The sequence below is a fragment of the Lates calcarifer genome, linkage group LG24 (assembly GCF_001640805.2).
Source record: "Lates calcarifer isolate ASB-BC8 linkage group LG24, TLL_Latcal_v3, whole genome shotgun sequence".
In the NCBI taxonomy this organism is placed as follows: domain Eukaryota; kingdom Metazoa; phylum Chordata; class Actinopteri; family Centropomidae; genus Lates; species Lates calcarifer.
Genome location: NC_066856.1, coordinates 12,150,473 through 12,166,830, shown reverse-complemented (window position 1 = coordinate 12,166,830; position 16,358 = coordinate 12,150,473). Strand labels below are relative to the sequence as shown.

The window sequence follows — 16,358 nt, the reverse complement described above, 5'->3', positions numbered from 1 at the left end:
TAATTAGAGACTAAATTACAAGCTCTTCTTATCACCTAATAGTCCTTTACAGCAGTTTAAAGGAACGTACTCACCCACTTTCTTGACAAGAATTAAATGAGAAAATCATTACTTCCCTGAGGCATGTTAGCTTAGCTTAGCATAAAGACTGGAAACTCACAATAGCTCCCCTTAAAACCATACCTTGTGTTTTTCCACTTCTGTATTTATACAGGTTAAAAAGAAAAAAATTTATACAAACTGGTGAGCTTTAGAAGTGCTGGCAGGCAGATAATTTTTACCTTTGCCGGCTAGCTGTAGCAGTGAGCCATGAGAGTGATATTGATCTTCTCATTGAACTCCTGGCAAGAAAGCGACTGAGCACATTTCCCAAAATGCCAAACTTTTGCCTTAAGAGGTGGATGAGGCAGGGGGTATGCTAAAGCAGGGCTGAAACTAACCAAATAGAAAGGTGAGGTACGTATACTGCATGTGTTTAAAGTATATATATATAAAGTGTGTGTAAAACCATGAAAAATGGAAATAGTAGTGACCAAGATTCAGGGAAATACAATAAAGGTTGCTCAGGTAAAGAAATACAAAGGGTAGTAGGGAGAAAATAAGGATTAACAAAGTATATTTAGAAAATTAGAAAAGGGCAGTCTTGATATAATTGATGTGGGAATTCCAGCAGATGTTAAACAGATATATAGTAAGGGACAAGGGAGGGGATTTATACATTTACATTCGCACTGAGTCTGAGACTAATGTGAAGCTTTGGCCTTTGTGAAAATTTGCACCTTTATATTGGTGAAAACCTGCTGAAATCCCTTTGATTACTACCCAAGATATTATCGTATTCATCTCATCGGAGGGTTTATGTATGGTCTGCACATATAGAATATATTTTACAGTGAGGTAACATCTATTAGCAGTACAAGCCCCATCTTCTTGTGTCCACTGGTGCTGTCAATAACACATCTCTCAGTCAGGGGGCAAGAATGAACACTAACTGGCTGGGTCATACAGACAGGAGCACAAGCAGGTAAAAAGCTGGAGGTAAAAAGCCCAGAGGTTGAAAAGAAGAAATGGATATCCATCAGCACTGATTTGAAAATGACTCTGAGGGGAAGAAGAAAAAAAGATCTGAAGGAGAGGTTTTGGTCAGGAACCCAAATGGGTGTTCATGCTGATCTGAACCACTGTGTACCCCGCTGTGATGTCTGTTTAATTCAATAACTTGATATTTAATTCAAAAAAGACATGTGCAAAACATGTAAAAAAAAAAAAAAAAAAAAAAAAAAAAGTATATATTCAAGACTTTCATTGACTTAGCTCACACAGTAGACTGAGCCTCATTAAATTATAAAAACATAGAACACTAGTTTATAAAAGTGCTGCACAAAGTCAGTAACTATAAAAACTTTAACTAAAAGTAGAAAATTAGAATAGTATTACTAAAAGATGAAAAACTGAAAAGGCAGAGAATAAAAGTTGAGATTTGATGGTGGTCTGTTTAAGAATATCAGCCACAAGGTCGAAAGTATGTCCACCCCTTGAAATTGGACAATAAACGAGCCAGTTGTCTAGTAATGGAGGAAATGGAAGGTCTGGAGGTCAAGTAGACAAATAACAGGTCTGATGTATCAAGGGGCAGTGGGCAATGCACAGCAGATTTTGAAGAACAGCTAAAGCACACTGGAATTCACTGGAAAAAGGCCAAACTGTGCCCTTCCTATCATCAGCAGGGACCAGTTGCACACAAAATTTAAACTGTAGAAGATGATTCATCCATGAATAAGGATTAGGATGTTACCGGGTTGTATAACTGCACTGAGCTGTCTGTCAAATTTAAATGCAGATCCAAAACCCTCACCAAGCCATTTGACCTTGATAATCCTTAAATTGGCTGTTAATTGATGAAAACGTTATTCCATCAAAGACAGCATTTTCAATTTTCCTATCAACTTGATAAATGAAATGTTGCACCATCAAACATTTGATGTCTTTCACAGGTTCTTCATCTTACACTTCAGGGTGATTTGACCCTTGGAAGTCTGTTAAATAGATGGAGCGGATAAAAATGAGGCTGGGACATTGAGGGAGCCCACTGCAGAGTCAGGACGAGGAATGAAAATGTGATGAAATATCATCATTAAGGGCGCCATCTAAATGCCAATCACATCACAGACTCTACTGCCCCATGAAAGAAAATCCACAATCCAGTTCCTGCTGAGGGCAGCATACGGCTCATGATCAGACTCAGCTGAATCAAAGATACTGACACTAGGGTTCAGGAGCACAACATCGGCTGGAAAAGAGTAACAACACGTTAGCTTAGCTTAGCATTAAGACTGAAAACAGGGGACAGCTACATCTAGCAAGCTCTGTGTAAATGTAAAAGCGTCAGTCTTAGTACCTTTAAAGCTCAGTATTTAACAAAGATCTTGTTTGATTATTTGTTTAATTTGTAGAAAAAGGAAAGTATAAAGTGGAGTCCCATTTAAAAGATCCATTAATGTGGAATTCAGTACTTTGTAAGCAGAAATTTTCTCATAGATGAGCATTCACAAGTGTCTTTAAAAAAAAATTTAAAAAAAATTAATTCCAGGTTTTTTGGTCTACCCTTTAATAGTTTATATAATTTTTCAGTCACCTATGTAACAACAGGGGTCTCTCAACTTGAAACATTCAAAATACAATGACAGAGTAAAGTACAGTACAGTATGTTATGAAGGCAGCTAAATATGTTAGCTCCTTTAACATCACAGAAAAGCACTAAATACTTGACATTTTCTACCTACATAGAGAGGAGCATTAGAAATCTAACTGGAGTGATTCAATGTCAACTCACCATTTAAACAGAGCGGTGGTGACACTGTGACTTTTTCTTTTAGTTTAATCTAGTCAAAAAGTCAAGAAATAAGTTCCTCTGTGTTGAGTCATGGAACTGAAGTTTTGGTAGTGCAGGTATTGGGAGAAACTCTGAAGGTCTCAGAATTTACAGGCAGCAGAGAAGCTAATGTGGCGAGAGTGATCAACAAGGACACAAGGTTTTGAAAGAGAGGGAAGAGAATGGCAGACATAGATCCAAAATGAGGGACTAGGGGCCAGACAAACAAGATATGATTACAAAAACACAAAGGTGAGCTTAGTTTTTAAATGAAGGACCACTAGAAAGATTTTAAAATATTTCCTGATGAGTTAAAATAGGTCAGGAAGAAAATAAAACCCTGGCAGTGAGGTAGTATTTACTTTACAAAGATGGCTGTAGGGGAAGGCTGTCGAGAGCCTTGGTTCCTGGTAAAGAGACAAAAGCTGATTTAAAAACCACTGATGTTTAACGGAATGGGCAAATCGAGTACAGGCCCAGGGGCCCAGGACGTCAGGGGGCCGCTGGGCCAGAGCCTCTGAATGAAGCGACTGTTACGATGTCTTGCTTGAAAATCATAGAGCTCAGTTTAAAGATACATAATAACCACAAGGTGATGCAAAACAGCCACAGCCACAGCATAATGAGCACAGAGATGCCAAAATACAATAAAAGACACAGAACAACTACAAAGAGACGCAAAATGACCCAAAAAAGATATCAAAATCTGCCAAAACAGACCAATAGACACACAGCAACAAAAAAAGGTTAAAAATGAGCACAAAGAGAGCCACATTTTCAGATTGGAGGTCCTATATTTGATGGTGAGGGGTCTTTTTACCTGTCTGTGCCCTGAGGCCCATTTTCTCATTATCACTGAACAAAATGAATCAATGACCAAAACACAGATTCTAGTAATGTTTCTCTTTCTTATCTTATGTTGGTGGAACATCTGTAACCATCCTCTTTGGGTCTGTGCTTGTTCCAAAACAAAGGTTAAAAGATGAGCTGCATGTTTTCTCAGACCCTGACTGTAATCTGTTAGTTTACATGCATGCAGAGTTTAAATCTGCTCTTTCATTTGATTCATGTAAACACTGCATACTGTTTACAGTAACCTGGATAAACTTTGATCCTGGGTTCCAGGCACCTGGAGAACCCCCAGCCTCTGTCTGAAACTTTTTTTTTTTTTTAATACACCACACTAGTTCAAGGGGTCAACACGGTTATGGGTAAAATTGTTCCAGGGCATTGTCTGTAAGGCTGTTTAAAGCACTGCTAGAGAGAGTGGGAGAGAAGTCTATTCTTCTTGCTTGTTGAAATGCTGGGAACATTACAGAAATGGTCAAAGTTATGAAATTTTACAGATTCATCCTGTAAATAACAGCGCTGTAATGATGCTCTTTATGAAGCTCATGAATCAATATCCACTTTCCTCTGAGTTGTTTGCCTCGGGCCTTGTGCAGGATTTTCTCATAATTTTCTGATGTCCACAGGAGGTGATGGCTAAACCACCAGTTTGATGGCTCTCAGTGACCATTTGCATGCAAGCAACACATTTCAGCATCAGTACCTACCCAAAGGCTCGACTGTATGCAAATACACTCCTAGATATCAAATACTCAGAGCTAGAAACATATGAATTAAGGGGAAATAAATATATAAATGTGTTGACAAGCCTTGAGCTAATGGCAAAGTGGCCCCATTTGCACATGTAGGCTTGTTCGCCACATAATAAATTATTCCTTTAATAAAGCATGACTAAATAAACACACATTTAAATCATCATTAATTCATTTTAAGCCACGTATGTTGTTTTCAACCTGGGAATTCAGGTTTTTCCATTATTTTACGAGCGCACGTCAGCTGTGATTGTAGATTAGGAAAAACAATCAACCCAACATATCACAGAGAAAATATGTGACATGAAGTGTATTTTTACCAACATTAACTGTGGTAAGATGATTTTACCTTTCTGCTCATCACTGAAGTAACTGAAGTAAGTGGGGCAGGTTATTGTCACCACCTCTCCAACTCTGGCTGAAGGCCAACAGGCGATGATATCCCATGTGCCTTGGCAACCTGCCAGGAGAAGACAAAACCATTAACATGGCATCTCACACACACACACACACACACACACACACACACACACACACACACACACACACACACACACACACACACACACACACACACACACAAAATTAAATCATGGGCATAACATGACACCCATGACACTGTCAGTGTCTGGTTTGTGAGGTGCAGTTCAGAGTAAGACCAGTATAAACAGTGATTTCAGCAGCTGCTTCTTCTTCTTCGTTTTAATTCAGAAAAGTAGGATTTATTTCACCCAATTTATGCAATTGGTGCAAAACACTGGCTTAATTCTTTACTCTTCATCTTCGTCAAACAGAATTAGTGTTTAAATGCTGCAAACATTTTAACTCAAGTGAGATACTCAGCAACATCTTGGGTGATTCAGTGATTAACTTTGACCGCTATCACCGTTTGTTTTGCCTCCTCTGACACAGCGTACACTAAGGCATAAACAAATACATGTCACAGATTAGGAGCACATAAACTGCCCAGGATAGTTTATTTGGCTGCAGCTGGGAAGAGTGTCTTTTCTTCCCATGGGTGACTAAATGAACAATCACACACCAATTTTTCCTGTCTGTTACACCTGCGCTCTGTTTGAAATCTTTTTTAAACTTGTTTCTATATTTGAAATCAAAGTCACAACCTTTCAATGCGAAAGTGTAAGTCAACGGCACCGTGCACCTGAGTAGATCTTCAGAAAAGTGTGAAATAACGAAAACACAAGAGATGGACCATTTCAGTGAAAAACAGATTTCACTTTAAGTTTAAAATGGGAGCACAGTTAAAAACATTTTCAAAGTCTGAGCAATAATCTTAAATAAAAGTTATTTGTGTGTGTACAGTCCTTCGTTAGTGCATGCCAGAATACACAAACTGTCAAGACATTTATTTTTATATCTGTTCTGTTTAAGGGAAGCCAACAAACTGCAGGACAATCTCTGTATTTAATATGTTGTATAACTGTCAGCTGTGAATGTATGGGTTCTCACAAATGCACACACCGCTAATTCATTTATTAGAGGCATGACCTCTGAGAGCAGCTTCCACTACCTTCCTGTTGAGGAAGCAGATAGGGAAGTAGAGAAATGAGGGTCATTGCAGAGATAAGGAGGGAAGCTGTTTCCACGCAAGCAGTTCATGTATATTCACTTAATGCACTGTGCAGTATGTTCAGCATGTGTTGTGATTTTTAATAAAAATGAGAGTAAATGGAGACAGAGCTGACAAAGTTAAAATGGACAGTGAGTTTTTCACCATGTTCTTAAGGTCATGGGAAGGAGGGCAAACCAGACACATCAGAGGGGACGCAGTAGAAACTTAAATGAGAATGTAGTTTTATTCAGTGCACATGTTGAAGGACATTTTTTAAATTAGCTCCATATTTATATTCTATCTCATTCTATTCAGTGTATACTGAGGCATGTTCATTCAGAGTAGAGGGCAGACTCTGTATACATTATATATTTACTTACTACTTCATTTCATTCATAGCTATATTTTATCATCAAATGATTATGATGTGTAAATGTCTAAATCCCATTGCACTGCTCACTGTAAAGTATTAATGGATTTCATCACTTACACTCTTACTATGATTTGGGGGCTAATCATGCTTTTTATGACATGTTTTGGAGGTACAGTCCCCATTATGATTTAGGAGACATATGCTGAATTATCTATTAGCAGTTCCTGTTTGCAGTGTACCAGTGAATATTCAGACATCTATCACTGGATAACTCTTGGAGTTATGGGGAGCATCTATTTTTTCCTATGATTTCTATGCAGATTTTTGGACTTGCAGAGAAATAATATCATTGGAAACTGTGAGTCACACCAAATCCAAAAATATGTGTCTTGTGTCTGTGCATTCAGATTTGACTGAGTCATGACTAGGAGAAGGAGCAGGAAATCGGGCTGCATCTTTCCCTCATGTGACGGCTCCCTCTGAGCCCCTCTGGCAAGATGCAGTTTGAAAATCTCTGCTCTAGACTAAACTATTGAGTGTGGGAATGATTTTGGATGGAGAAGTCACTCTAAAACTGTTGAAAAATAAAATACTCAGATTGAAATTTGTCCCACCCTAAAGGATGTGAGGGTTAAAACTAGAGTTACAGACTCTCTCCTGGTTTGGAAATTTAACAGCTACAGAGCTGATGCTCACCCTGTTTTATGAAATCACAGTTTTCAGGAAACCAGACCTGAAAGAGCAAAAAATAAATAAATAAATACACTTTGCCTGATTTCACAATGCATGTGGACAAACTCTGTCAAGGCTGTTTCCATTCTACAATTCTGCAATGAATACAGCACAGTTTCTTTACCTAGAACTAAGGAGTGATTGTTGGCTGAGGTTAAAGTCAGGGTAATTCAACTCTGTCTCCAGAAAATCTGTGGTCTGTATTTCTGCCTGCTATAATAGTGCTTTATCTATAAACTCCCACGCTGTATCACCTTACCTCACTATTTATTTACTCATACTGTTTCCCATTTCCTCTAAATAGCCTCCTGCACACTCTAAACAGCCAGAGAGAGGAAAATGTGTTTCAGAGAATGACCTGAAGTGACGTTCCCAGAGGTGCTATTCTCACAGCGCTCTCTCTCCAGCTCGATCTCATTCACCACGTCGCACATCTGCACCGATAATATCTGTGGAAGAGGCAAAAAGCACATTTAGGTGTCAAGAACCAAATATGCTTCCATCACACTGTAGTTAGGTGCTGAAAGAACTCATACCCAGTGAGGTCGAGGCTGGCGGGGGTGGGGGGTTACATGAAAGGGAAAAAAAAAAATGCTAATAAATATTTTAGTTTTCCTTTATCACATTCCTGCAACAACAGCTTTTCACGCTATGTTTTCCTATTAGAAAGAACCCCCAGCTAATACAGTAAACACAGAAATGTTCTCGATGTCTGAAATCCCTCTTGCCAGGCAAATAGATGCTATCATGCAAATGGATTAGGAAGTGGAGAAGGGAGCCACTGAGTAATCTGCTGCGATTGTTCATCTGTGTCAACAACGGCTGAAAAATGTGGGCTGACAGCCGCTGGCGGAGAGCCGGTGGGTCAATGAAAATGTGTAAGACGAGCAGCGAGGAGCTTGAGAAGGTCAGTGGAGATGAAGACGGAGGGAGAGAGAGAGGGGGAGAAGAAGTCAGAAGAGGCAGGGTGTATTCATGAACTCCCAGGGAAGAGCCTCAACTCGCAACCTACTAACAAAGAGACAATACTTGCGAGACTCAAAGCGGTAAAAGTCAGGGTGAGAGCAAGATGCACATGATGTATTTACAACTGTACAACTCACGCTCTGCTAATTGGTCCTTACAGATGTCTTTATATGCTCCTTTCATGAGCCCCAACCACCTGGAGCTGTCAAACAGGAAATGATCCTCATCAGTCAGCCACAAATGTCCTGTTTAGTCCAGGTTGAGCTCCTGATAGATATTACTTTTTTATAACAGCAGTCTGCAGTACACCGCTCACCTCAGACATGACAAACACCCCAAACTTCCATTAACGACAAATGCCATCTCTCTGAGTGACAGCAATGAGCGTATTAGAATATGTGGGCAGTGGTGTAATGACTCACTGTAATGAGGCAGAGTAAACTCAGAGGTAAGCTGTGTTTGTCATTTAAACAAGGTGTAAGTGCATAACAACGTATGTACCTGCTGCGTTTTGTGGTAACTAACTGTGCAGGAATATATAAGAGCACACAGTCGCATTAACACTAAATGTGACATCTGGGAGGAGCAGATGATTCCAACATTGTTACAGTCATCAAGAGTGTAGAAACTACTGTGATCATAGGATTTTTATTGTAATTTAAGTTGATGTTCGTGGAGGAAAAAAGGCTAGATAATCCTGGTAAAAGCTTGAGTAGTGTGAGATGTTTTCAGGTCAGATCTGATAAGAGACCATATCCATCAAAAATAGAGAAAACTGCTTGGCTCTGGTTAGGTCCTTTGTTCCTGACATACAAGTATCATAATTCACACAGGTCACTTTCAGGGATTTCAACAAGATACAGTGGCATTTTTTGGGGGGAGGGACAGAGTGTGGATCTACCAGTGTGTCCTGTTTTGATATTAATATATCACTATATGTCATCAATGTCAGAAATATTTAAAGTCCCCCTCCACATTAAAAAGTGTTTTTCTTGTTATTACTTCACTTGGATGTTTGTGCTTCACTGTGCAGAATGATGTAGGGTCTGATACTACAAGGCTCTTTTCACATAAGTTTCTAGCTTTAAATCTGAGTATGAGAGGAGAAGGACTTTGTGGCATCATAGCTGCAGTTTGGAAGCCAATTATGGTCTAACAGGAATTTACACTTGCACCTTCCACTGCACATACACTGAAAGTGGACTGTACTATAGAGTAGGAGACATATTGTCTGCAGTGTTTTAATGACAGAATCTGTAATTTTAAGAATTTCTCAATAGGTAATTGAGCTTTTTTGTAAAAACCATATCAGAAACAAGATATTGTTCCAAGCAGAGTTTTACTTTATGCTCCTAAAACATATCTGGCTCAAATTAAAGGTGACTGATTTCCTGAAATACTGCTGTGTTGCTGTAGCTATGTTTATGCATCATGGCCAAATGAGCTACTGTTGACTTGAAAGAATTACAACACAACATCAAGGGCAACAACTTCAGTGATCTCTTGGAAAACAACATTCATGGAAATACATACAGTACAAGCTACATCTATGTTATATTTTCCTACTTCTTCACACTGCCTTCTCTGAGTTTAACTCATCGCCTCACTCACTTTCTCTCCCCACAGATGAGGTCGTTCTGACACTATCATAATCCACAGAACTTTCACTCACAGGAGTCTTTGACTGCAACCGATAACCACAGAAAATCCAACATATCCTGAGGTAATGGCAGCAGCAGTGGCTGGGAGGCAGGAGATTAATCTGCAAACATTATCCATGCACAGCAACATGGATAGAAAAGGAAATCTCATGTTGGTCAGACCCTTTGGTAACCTTATTTTTGATTACCGAGAAATTGATTGTTGGGCAAAGTAACAGAGAAGCGCTCAAGAGAGGATTTGAGCCCCAAAGCTCCTCAGAGGGGAAAGTAATATCCTATCATCACGGTGAACTTAAAACAGCCTTAAAATGAAGTGCTCCGGCTGGAACTTAAAACGTCTTAAAATCTGGGCATTTTCTCAAAACAAAAAGAATCTAACAACCCAGAGTCTTTCATTGTTTTGTGGCAACAAACTTTAAGTTTCCCCAAAACCATTAATGCTCAATAAACAGTAGAAAAACTGGAATAAAGTCCATCAGAGTGGAAATTATACTAGAATCTGCGCATGGACTTGTGCTGCAGGATGCTGGGATCAAGCGCTCATGGAGGTAGTTTAATAGTTCACATATAACCCTGTATATTGTGAATAGAGCCAGGATACACATAGAGGGAGACCAATGATAACAAAACAATCTTGGAGTTCAGAGTATATGATTTATGGGAGTGGCTGAATTTGGGGTAGATTTCTTAATCTATGAAAATACAAGAGACGAAGGAAAGAGTCCTGACACTGATTTATGCTTGAGCTCAAAATGCTTGAGACAAATATTAAGTGCCTACTAGTAAGAGATGCTGAAAATGTACCTATGATACCTACAATTTGGACAGCTCAGCCATTGAGATTACTGTATTGGGCAATGAATCAAAGTGTCAGTCCCAAACTATGCAGTTGATAAGTGGACCTCTGCAAAGCCTTAGGGACACACACATAGCGTCTCCATGAGCAAAACATCACATAAATACCTGCCAGCTTGGATAGTTTGTTAGCACAGAGCTCATCACGAGGGCTGCCAGGCTGTTGCTTTAAGTTTTTAGTGATTGTTGTCATTTAAAATGGCTGCCAGTCTTGCCTTGTTTGAGTACAAGATAACGATCAAATAAAAAATGAGGAGAGCGGACGGGAAAATGAAAGGAGAAACCCGTGTCTGTGTGTGGCCACACAATACAGAGTAATGTGTTTATCCTCATCCTACATTTCAGTGGAGAGACACATCTACATCATTTGTATACTTAATCAGCCATCACCTCAATCATGTTGTAACACTTGGGGCTGATTAATCACTAAGCACAATATGTATTGGACATGATGTAAAGATTAAACACTTTCCAGCCAAACAAACTTGAGCACAGGAAATGTTTAAAGATCAAGCAGAAACAAAGACATCAGTCTGTTCAACAAGAGTGTGATACTGAACAGAATTAGAAGTAAGTGTTTTCCAAATGTCATAAAGAAATACTTGGACATTTTGAAAAATGTCCTTATTCGTGTTCTGCCAAGAGTTAGATGAGATCATCAATACCACTCTCACGTCTGTGCATTAAATATAAAGCTGGAGCCAGAAGTTGAATATAATAAATAATAATATATAAGGGGAAACAGTTCACTCAGTTCTGGTCAAAGCTCAAAAATATGCATAAGGAGACATATCTATGTTCCCTAGTTCAATACTCTGTTTGCACACATTAACCTTCCTTGTATTAATTATTGTCCTTTTTTAAACTCATTTGATATGCTCCCTATAGCATAGGCCTATTGAGAACCATACAGCAGTGCTGGAGAACAGAAAATCATTTGGACAAGTTCCCACAATATCCCATGTCATATTAAACAAGTATCGAGCTGGGGAATATCTTCAGTTCCATTATATGCTATATAGAGTCAGGGAACATAGGACCCTGGAAGAGCACATATGCAGGACTGGGGAACAAAGGATCAAATTATATCTTGTTTGTTTGAGCAGCAATGTATAAACAACAAATCTAGGTTTTACAGGAAGTTTGTTACGGTTCAGGATTTCAAATGTACACCAGTGCAGAAAGGTGCGAAGACAGTACTTTAACAAATGAAAAAAGAGCAGGCTTACAAGTAGATGAGTAAGTTGGCGGGAACACTGATATGCAAAAACACATGCAGGAGGAGAGCAGAAGCACCAGGTAACTCAAGGAAACTGAACAGAAAACTGAGAAAGGAGCAAAGGAAGGGCACTTGTATATATAGACCAGGTTGATCGTGGAATGAGGTGCAGGTGGGGAGAGATAGGGGACTACAGGGCTAATTGGGAAAGTGGGAACAGGTGAGGGGATGAAACATTGGAGTGAAAAACACACAAGGACAGGAAGCAAAATGACAACAGACACAACAAGGAAAGTAATTTCAAAATAAAGAGGAAAGTGAAAGTGTCACAGGGTGTCACAAAATTACTGCATTGGAACTACTTCTTGCTTAATTTCCAATAGCTTTAGTCATATAACTCTTTGTAAGTTCAAACCTAGCCTAGCTATAATAATATAAACTGCACTACTCAAATTAGATCTTACTTAGATATCACCTCTATCAGGTGTAACTGATTGAACCAAATAACAAAACTAATGTTATCTTAACATTCGACCCTTTTAGAGGAGATAAAGAGATAATATGGAATATGGTTGACACATCTGACCCGACACCTAAATAATAAATAAATAAAATGTGTATCTCAAAAATTACAGATTATTAAATTACACAAATTAAACGACATTACACCAGTAGCATTTTGCTAAATAACATTAGCTAGATTAGCATAATCTAATACTTCCCACTCATCTACTAAAACTCTGAAACACCCAGTTTCTTCAATACCTACTAGGTAGTTAAGTGTAACTGTTTACTCCTCTAAAACTCTCATTTGAACATCACTGTGTCGTTTGAAAATAACATTCATATGTAGCGTCTAGGCCTACATGAGTGGTACTGATCTTCACATCTAAAAAAAAGTACAGTGAATGAGAGCATTTCCTAAAATGTCGAACTATTACTGTGAACCAACGCTTATTTATTTGGTTTGGTTTATTTGGCCCTGAGAAGCTGGTCCCCAGATCGACTCCCGGTCCGGCCGAACCTTTACTGTACGTCATTCCCCTACTCTGTCTCCCTGTTCCCAGTTTCTCTCCATTGTCCTGTCCAAATAAAGGCAAAAAAAGGCCCAAAAAATAATAAGAAGAAGAAAAAAGAAGGGGAAGTCTCTTGACTCTTGTATCTCTTCTCCCATCTGCATTATGTTAAACTGATAACAGTGACATCCAGCTGCTAACATGCACTCTTTAACCACTTATGGGATTTTCTGCCTTCCTCTCAACACCACATTTCCTAACTAGATATATTGATGTAACATGTCAGGGTGTGTTATTGTAAAGCAGCCACACAGGACTGTGGAAAGGACACAGTCGTAGCACACCAAGAGCACACAGGCAAACCGTTAAATGTTTTCCACACTGGTGCCTATAAGAGCCACTAAAATATGTCAACAGATGACGTATCTCGTTGATCTTTCAAAGCAGCGGGGTGGGCCAGACATCTGAGGATTGTCAGAGGTGAGGAGGAAGACATTTTCACATAGTCACTTAGATGTTAACGGTATTTCGCCTGGAAAGAGCTTCACAGATAGGCATTAAAGGAAGTCATGCTGAGTGTCAAACGACTAAAATCCAACCAAAGACACGACCATTATCATGATCTAAAATCTTAAGCCGCTTAGAATCAGACTTCTTTTTGATTTACACTCACATCTCTGAAGTTGTGACACAAAAACATTCTGTCCTAATCACTGAAATTACAGATACCTGATAGAGATAAGATGCACGAGTAAATCCCTGTCAGGAACTGTGTGCAGTGAGAGGAACAGCAGCAAAACATTTCTGACATTTCTTAATAGAGATAAAACATCTCTGTAAAATAAGCCATAACTGCAGGTGACACTTGAGCTTGGTGAGCCTAATGAAAAGACCAAACTCCTGAGGCAGATCAGCTAAGACCAGGTGATTTTCTCAGGTGGGTGTACGTCTAGGTTGGGTGTTGATTTCAAGTCCCAAGATATAGAGTTATCTAGAGTTATGTGTGATTGAAAACATAGATGCAGGAAAGCCTATGCATCTAGCACCCTCAGTGGACACTTCACGGTACCAGAATTTTCTGCAGCAAAGCACAGCTGCACTGAAAGGTGACAAATCACCACATGACAATGCTCAAAGGCTTTTCATTCAATTACCTAAACCCAGAGAGAATACAGGTATTTACTGGAAAGTCACAAATTTAGCTGTGTTAATTTACTGTCTATAACCTACAGGAGGAAACCGTTCCAAACAGAGGTGAGCCCTGCAATATATGAGATATCAAGACTTTTAGAAAGTAGTATATGTACTTAATGTATTCACATGGTACTTACATACAGCAGTGTGTGTATTAAATGTTTATCGCAGCACAGTCAGTGTATGTATGTATCATCATCACCTTCAGTGATTATATACAATAAATATACTTATTTCCAGTTGAAAAGGTGGAGGAACTGATCATATTGTCATTATAATGTATATATTTACAGGTATGGTAATCTTTCACACAGCAAGAAGGCATGAAAGAGCAGGAAATTAAACTCAGACTACAGGTGAAAGTGGCCAATGTCAGACACACGTCTGCTTTTTACATATTAACATGTCATATTTGTGATCATTACTCAGAAGAATATCTGCTTTGTAGCATCTCTGTCTGCAATCTCAGTCTAAAGAGTCTTATTTGATCCATCCATCCATCATTGATTTCATCCTCATTTTTGTTGCCAGCTATTAAGGAAACTTCAGTATTGACTCAGCTGCAGACAAAAGGATGAAATATGTTTCTGAATTCTTAAAGTGTGATGTACTACGATGTGATGTACCCCATGAACTGAGAACATGTTTGAACACAATAAAAGTACAATGGCCAGTTAAATAGGTTAAAAGGTCAAATTATTCCAAATCACGATAGATAGATAGATACATAGACAGACAGACAGACAGACAGACAGACAGATAGATCTTTGCCAAAATGTATGAATTTTGGAACAAGCAAATTGTAACGTCGGTCATTAATAGCGACTCATAAAACACACATCATTATCGTGAACAAGCTGAATCTTGATTTCTAAATTTATCTGTAGTAAGCTCCTTTTGCACTGCTTTAATGTCTATTAAACCTTAATTTCTTGCAGTTATGTCGGTGTAAACTGACGATTAATTGCAAACAATAAATGACAAAGAAATAAATAATAGTTTTTCTGTATGAAATGATAAAAAGAAAGAATCATTTCAGAGTAAAAGAGACTTACTTTTGGCAGATATCCGTGCAGCAGCAGCAGGAGGAACAGCTGTGAGGCAGCCATCCTCTTTTTACTTCAGGAGTTTTCTTATTCAAGACTCCTCGATGTTGGCAAAACTCCTCCGTAAATCTTCTAAGGTTTGCGTGTGAAGAAAGCGAGGCTGAGTATGTGTGTGTGTGTGTGTGTGTGTGTGTGTCTGCGTGTGCGTGCGCCTTGAGACGTGAGAGGCTTTTAGCGCTGCTGCTGCTGTTGCTGCCGCTCCATCAGACTGCGCTTCTCTCTGTGCGCTTCTCCAGCAGGAGAGGCTGCATCTGTTTGACTGTAAAGTACCCGCCCCTCCTCGTCCATTCACAACTCCAGACCGCCCGTCCCACGAGACTGTCAGTTAACAGGGATGTCAGCCTGAGATGGACTGATGTGGTTTAAAGAGGATGGTGCAAGTAATGAGCCCACTAATGAATTGCTGTCTAACCAGTGACTCTTCTTGCGTGATGTCAGTGGCCTCAAACCAGGATTTGGAAATACCTACACCCCCTCTCCTCTCCAACAACTACCTGGGAATAAATTACTGTTAATACACAAAACTAAATAAACACCAGGAAAAATAACTGTAGCCAGGTGAGCCACGGTACAGTTGTTCTGCCTGAAGGGTTCAATTTTGTCTCATCAGACCAGGGAATCTTTTTCCTCATGCTCCCAGAATCCTTTAAATCCTGTTAGGCAAACTCCAAGCGGACTGTCATGTGCCTTTTATTCAAGGGTGGCTTCCCTCAGGCCGCTCTTCCATAAAGGCCTGATTGATGGTCGTCCTTCTGGCAGGTACTCCCATCTGTGGAGAGGACCTCTGAAGCTCTGTTAGGGTGACTGTCACCTCTCCAGCCAAGGCCTTTACTACATGGATACTAATTACTCATTTTGGACAGATGGTCGACTCTAGGAAGAGTCGTGTTGGTTCCAAACTTCTTCCATTTCACAATTATCAGGGCCACTGTGCTCCTGGGAACACTCAAAGCTTTTAAAGTGGTTTTCTACCATTTTTATGATCTATGCTGAACCACAGTTTTATCATAGATCTACAGAGAGGTCCTCGGACTTCATGGCTTATTTTTTATCTTGACATGTAGTGTAAATTGTGGGACCTTGAATACACAGGTATGCGCCTTTCTAAAAATCTGTTGAATCAATTCAGTTTGCCACAGATGGATTGTGGTGGACATGGACCAGCACATAAAAACATTGCTCAGCAGCGC

The 16,358-nt window shown here is 39.4% G+C and overlaps 1 protein-coding gene across 2 annotated transcripts in view; it reads right to left on the bottom strand.

The window, feature by feature from the left end:
- vipr1b (vasoactive intestinal peptide receptor 1b) overlaps positions 1-15,413 on the bottom strand; it is a 45,070-nt gene extending 29,657 nt beyond the window's left edge. Inside the window, exons 1-3 of one of the 2 annotated variants that reach the window (XM_018673826.2) lie at positions 15,118-15,413; positions 7,510-7,600; positions 4,823-4,933 (exon numbers count right to left, since the gene is read on the bottom strand). In XM_018673826.2, coding sequence (XP_018529342.1) covers positions 4,823-4,933; positions 7,510-7,600; positions 15,118-15,171 — 256 coding nt within the window. In that variant the 5' untranslated portion in view covers positions 15,172-15,413. Of the gene's footprint in view, positions 1-4,822; positions 4,934-7,509; positions 7,601-11,862; positions 11,953-15,117 lie in introns of those variants that run through there. The other variant, XM_018673829.2, reaches the window with a different exon arrangement.
- Between the last annotated feature and the right edge of the window lie 945 nt (positions 15,414-16,358).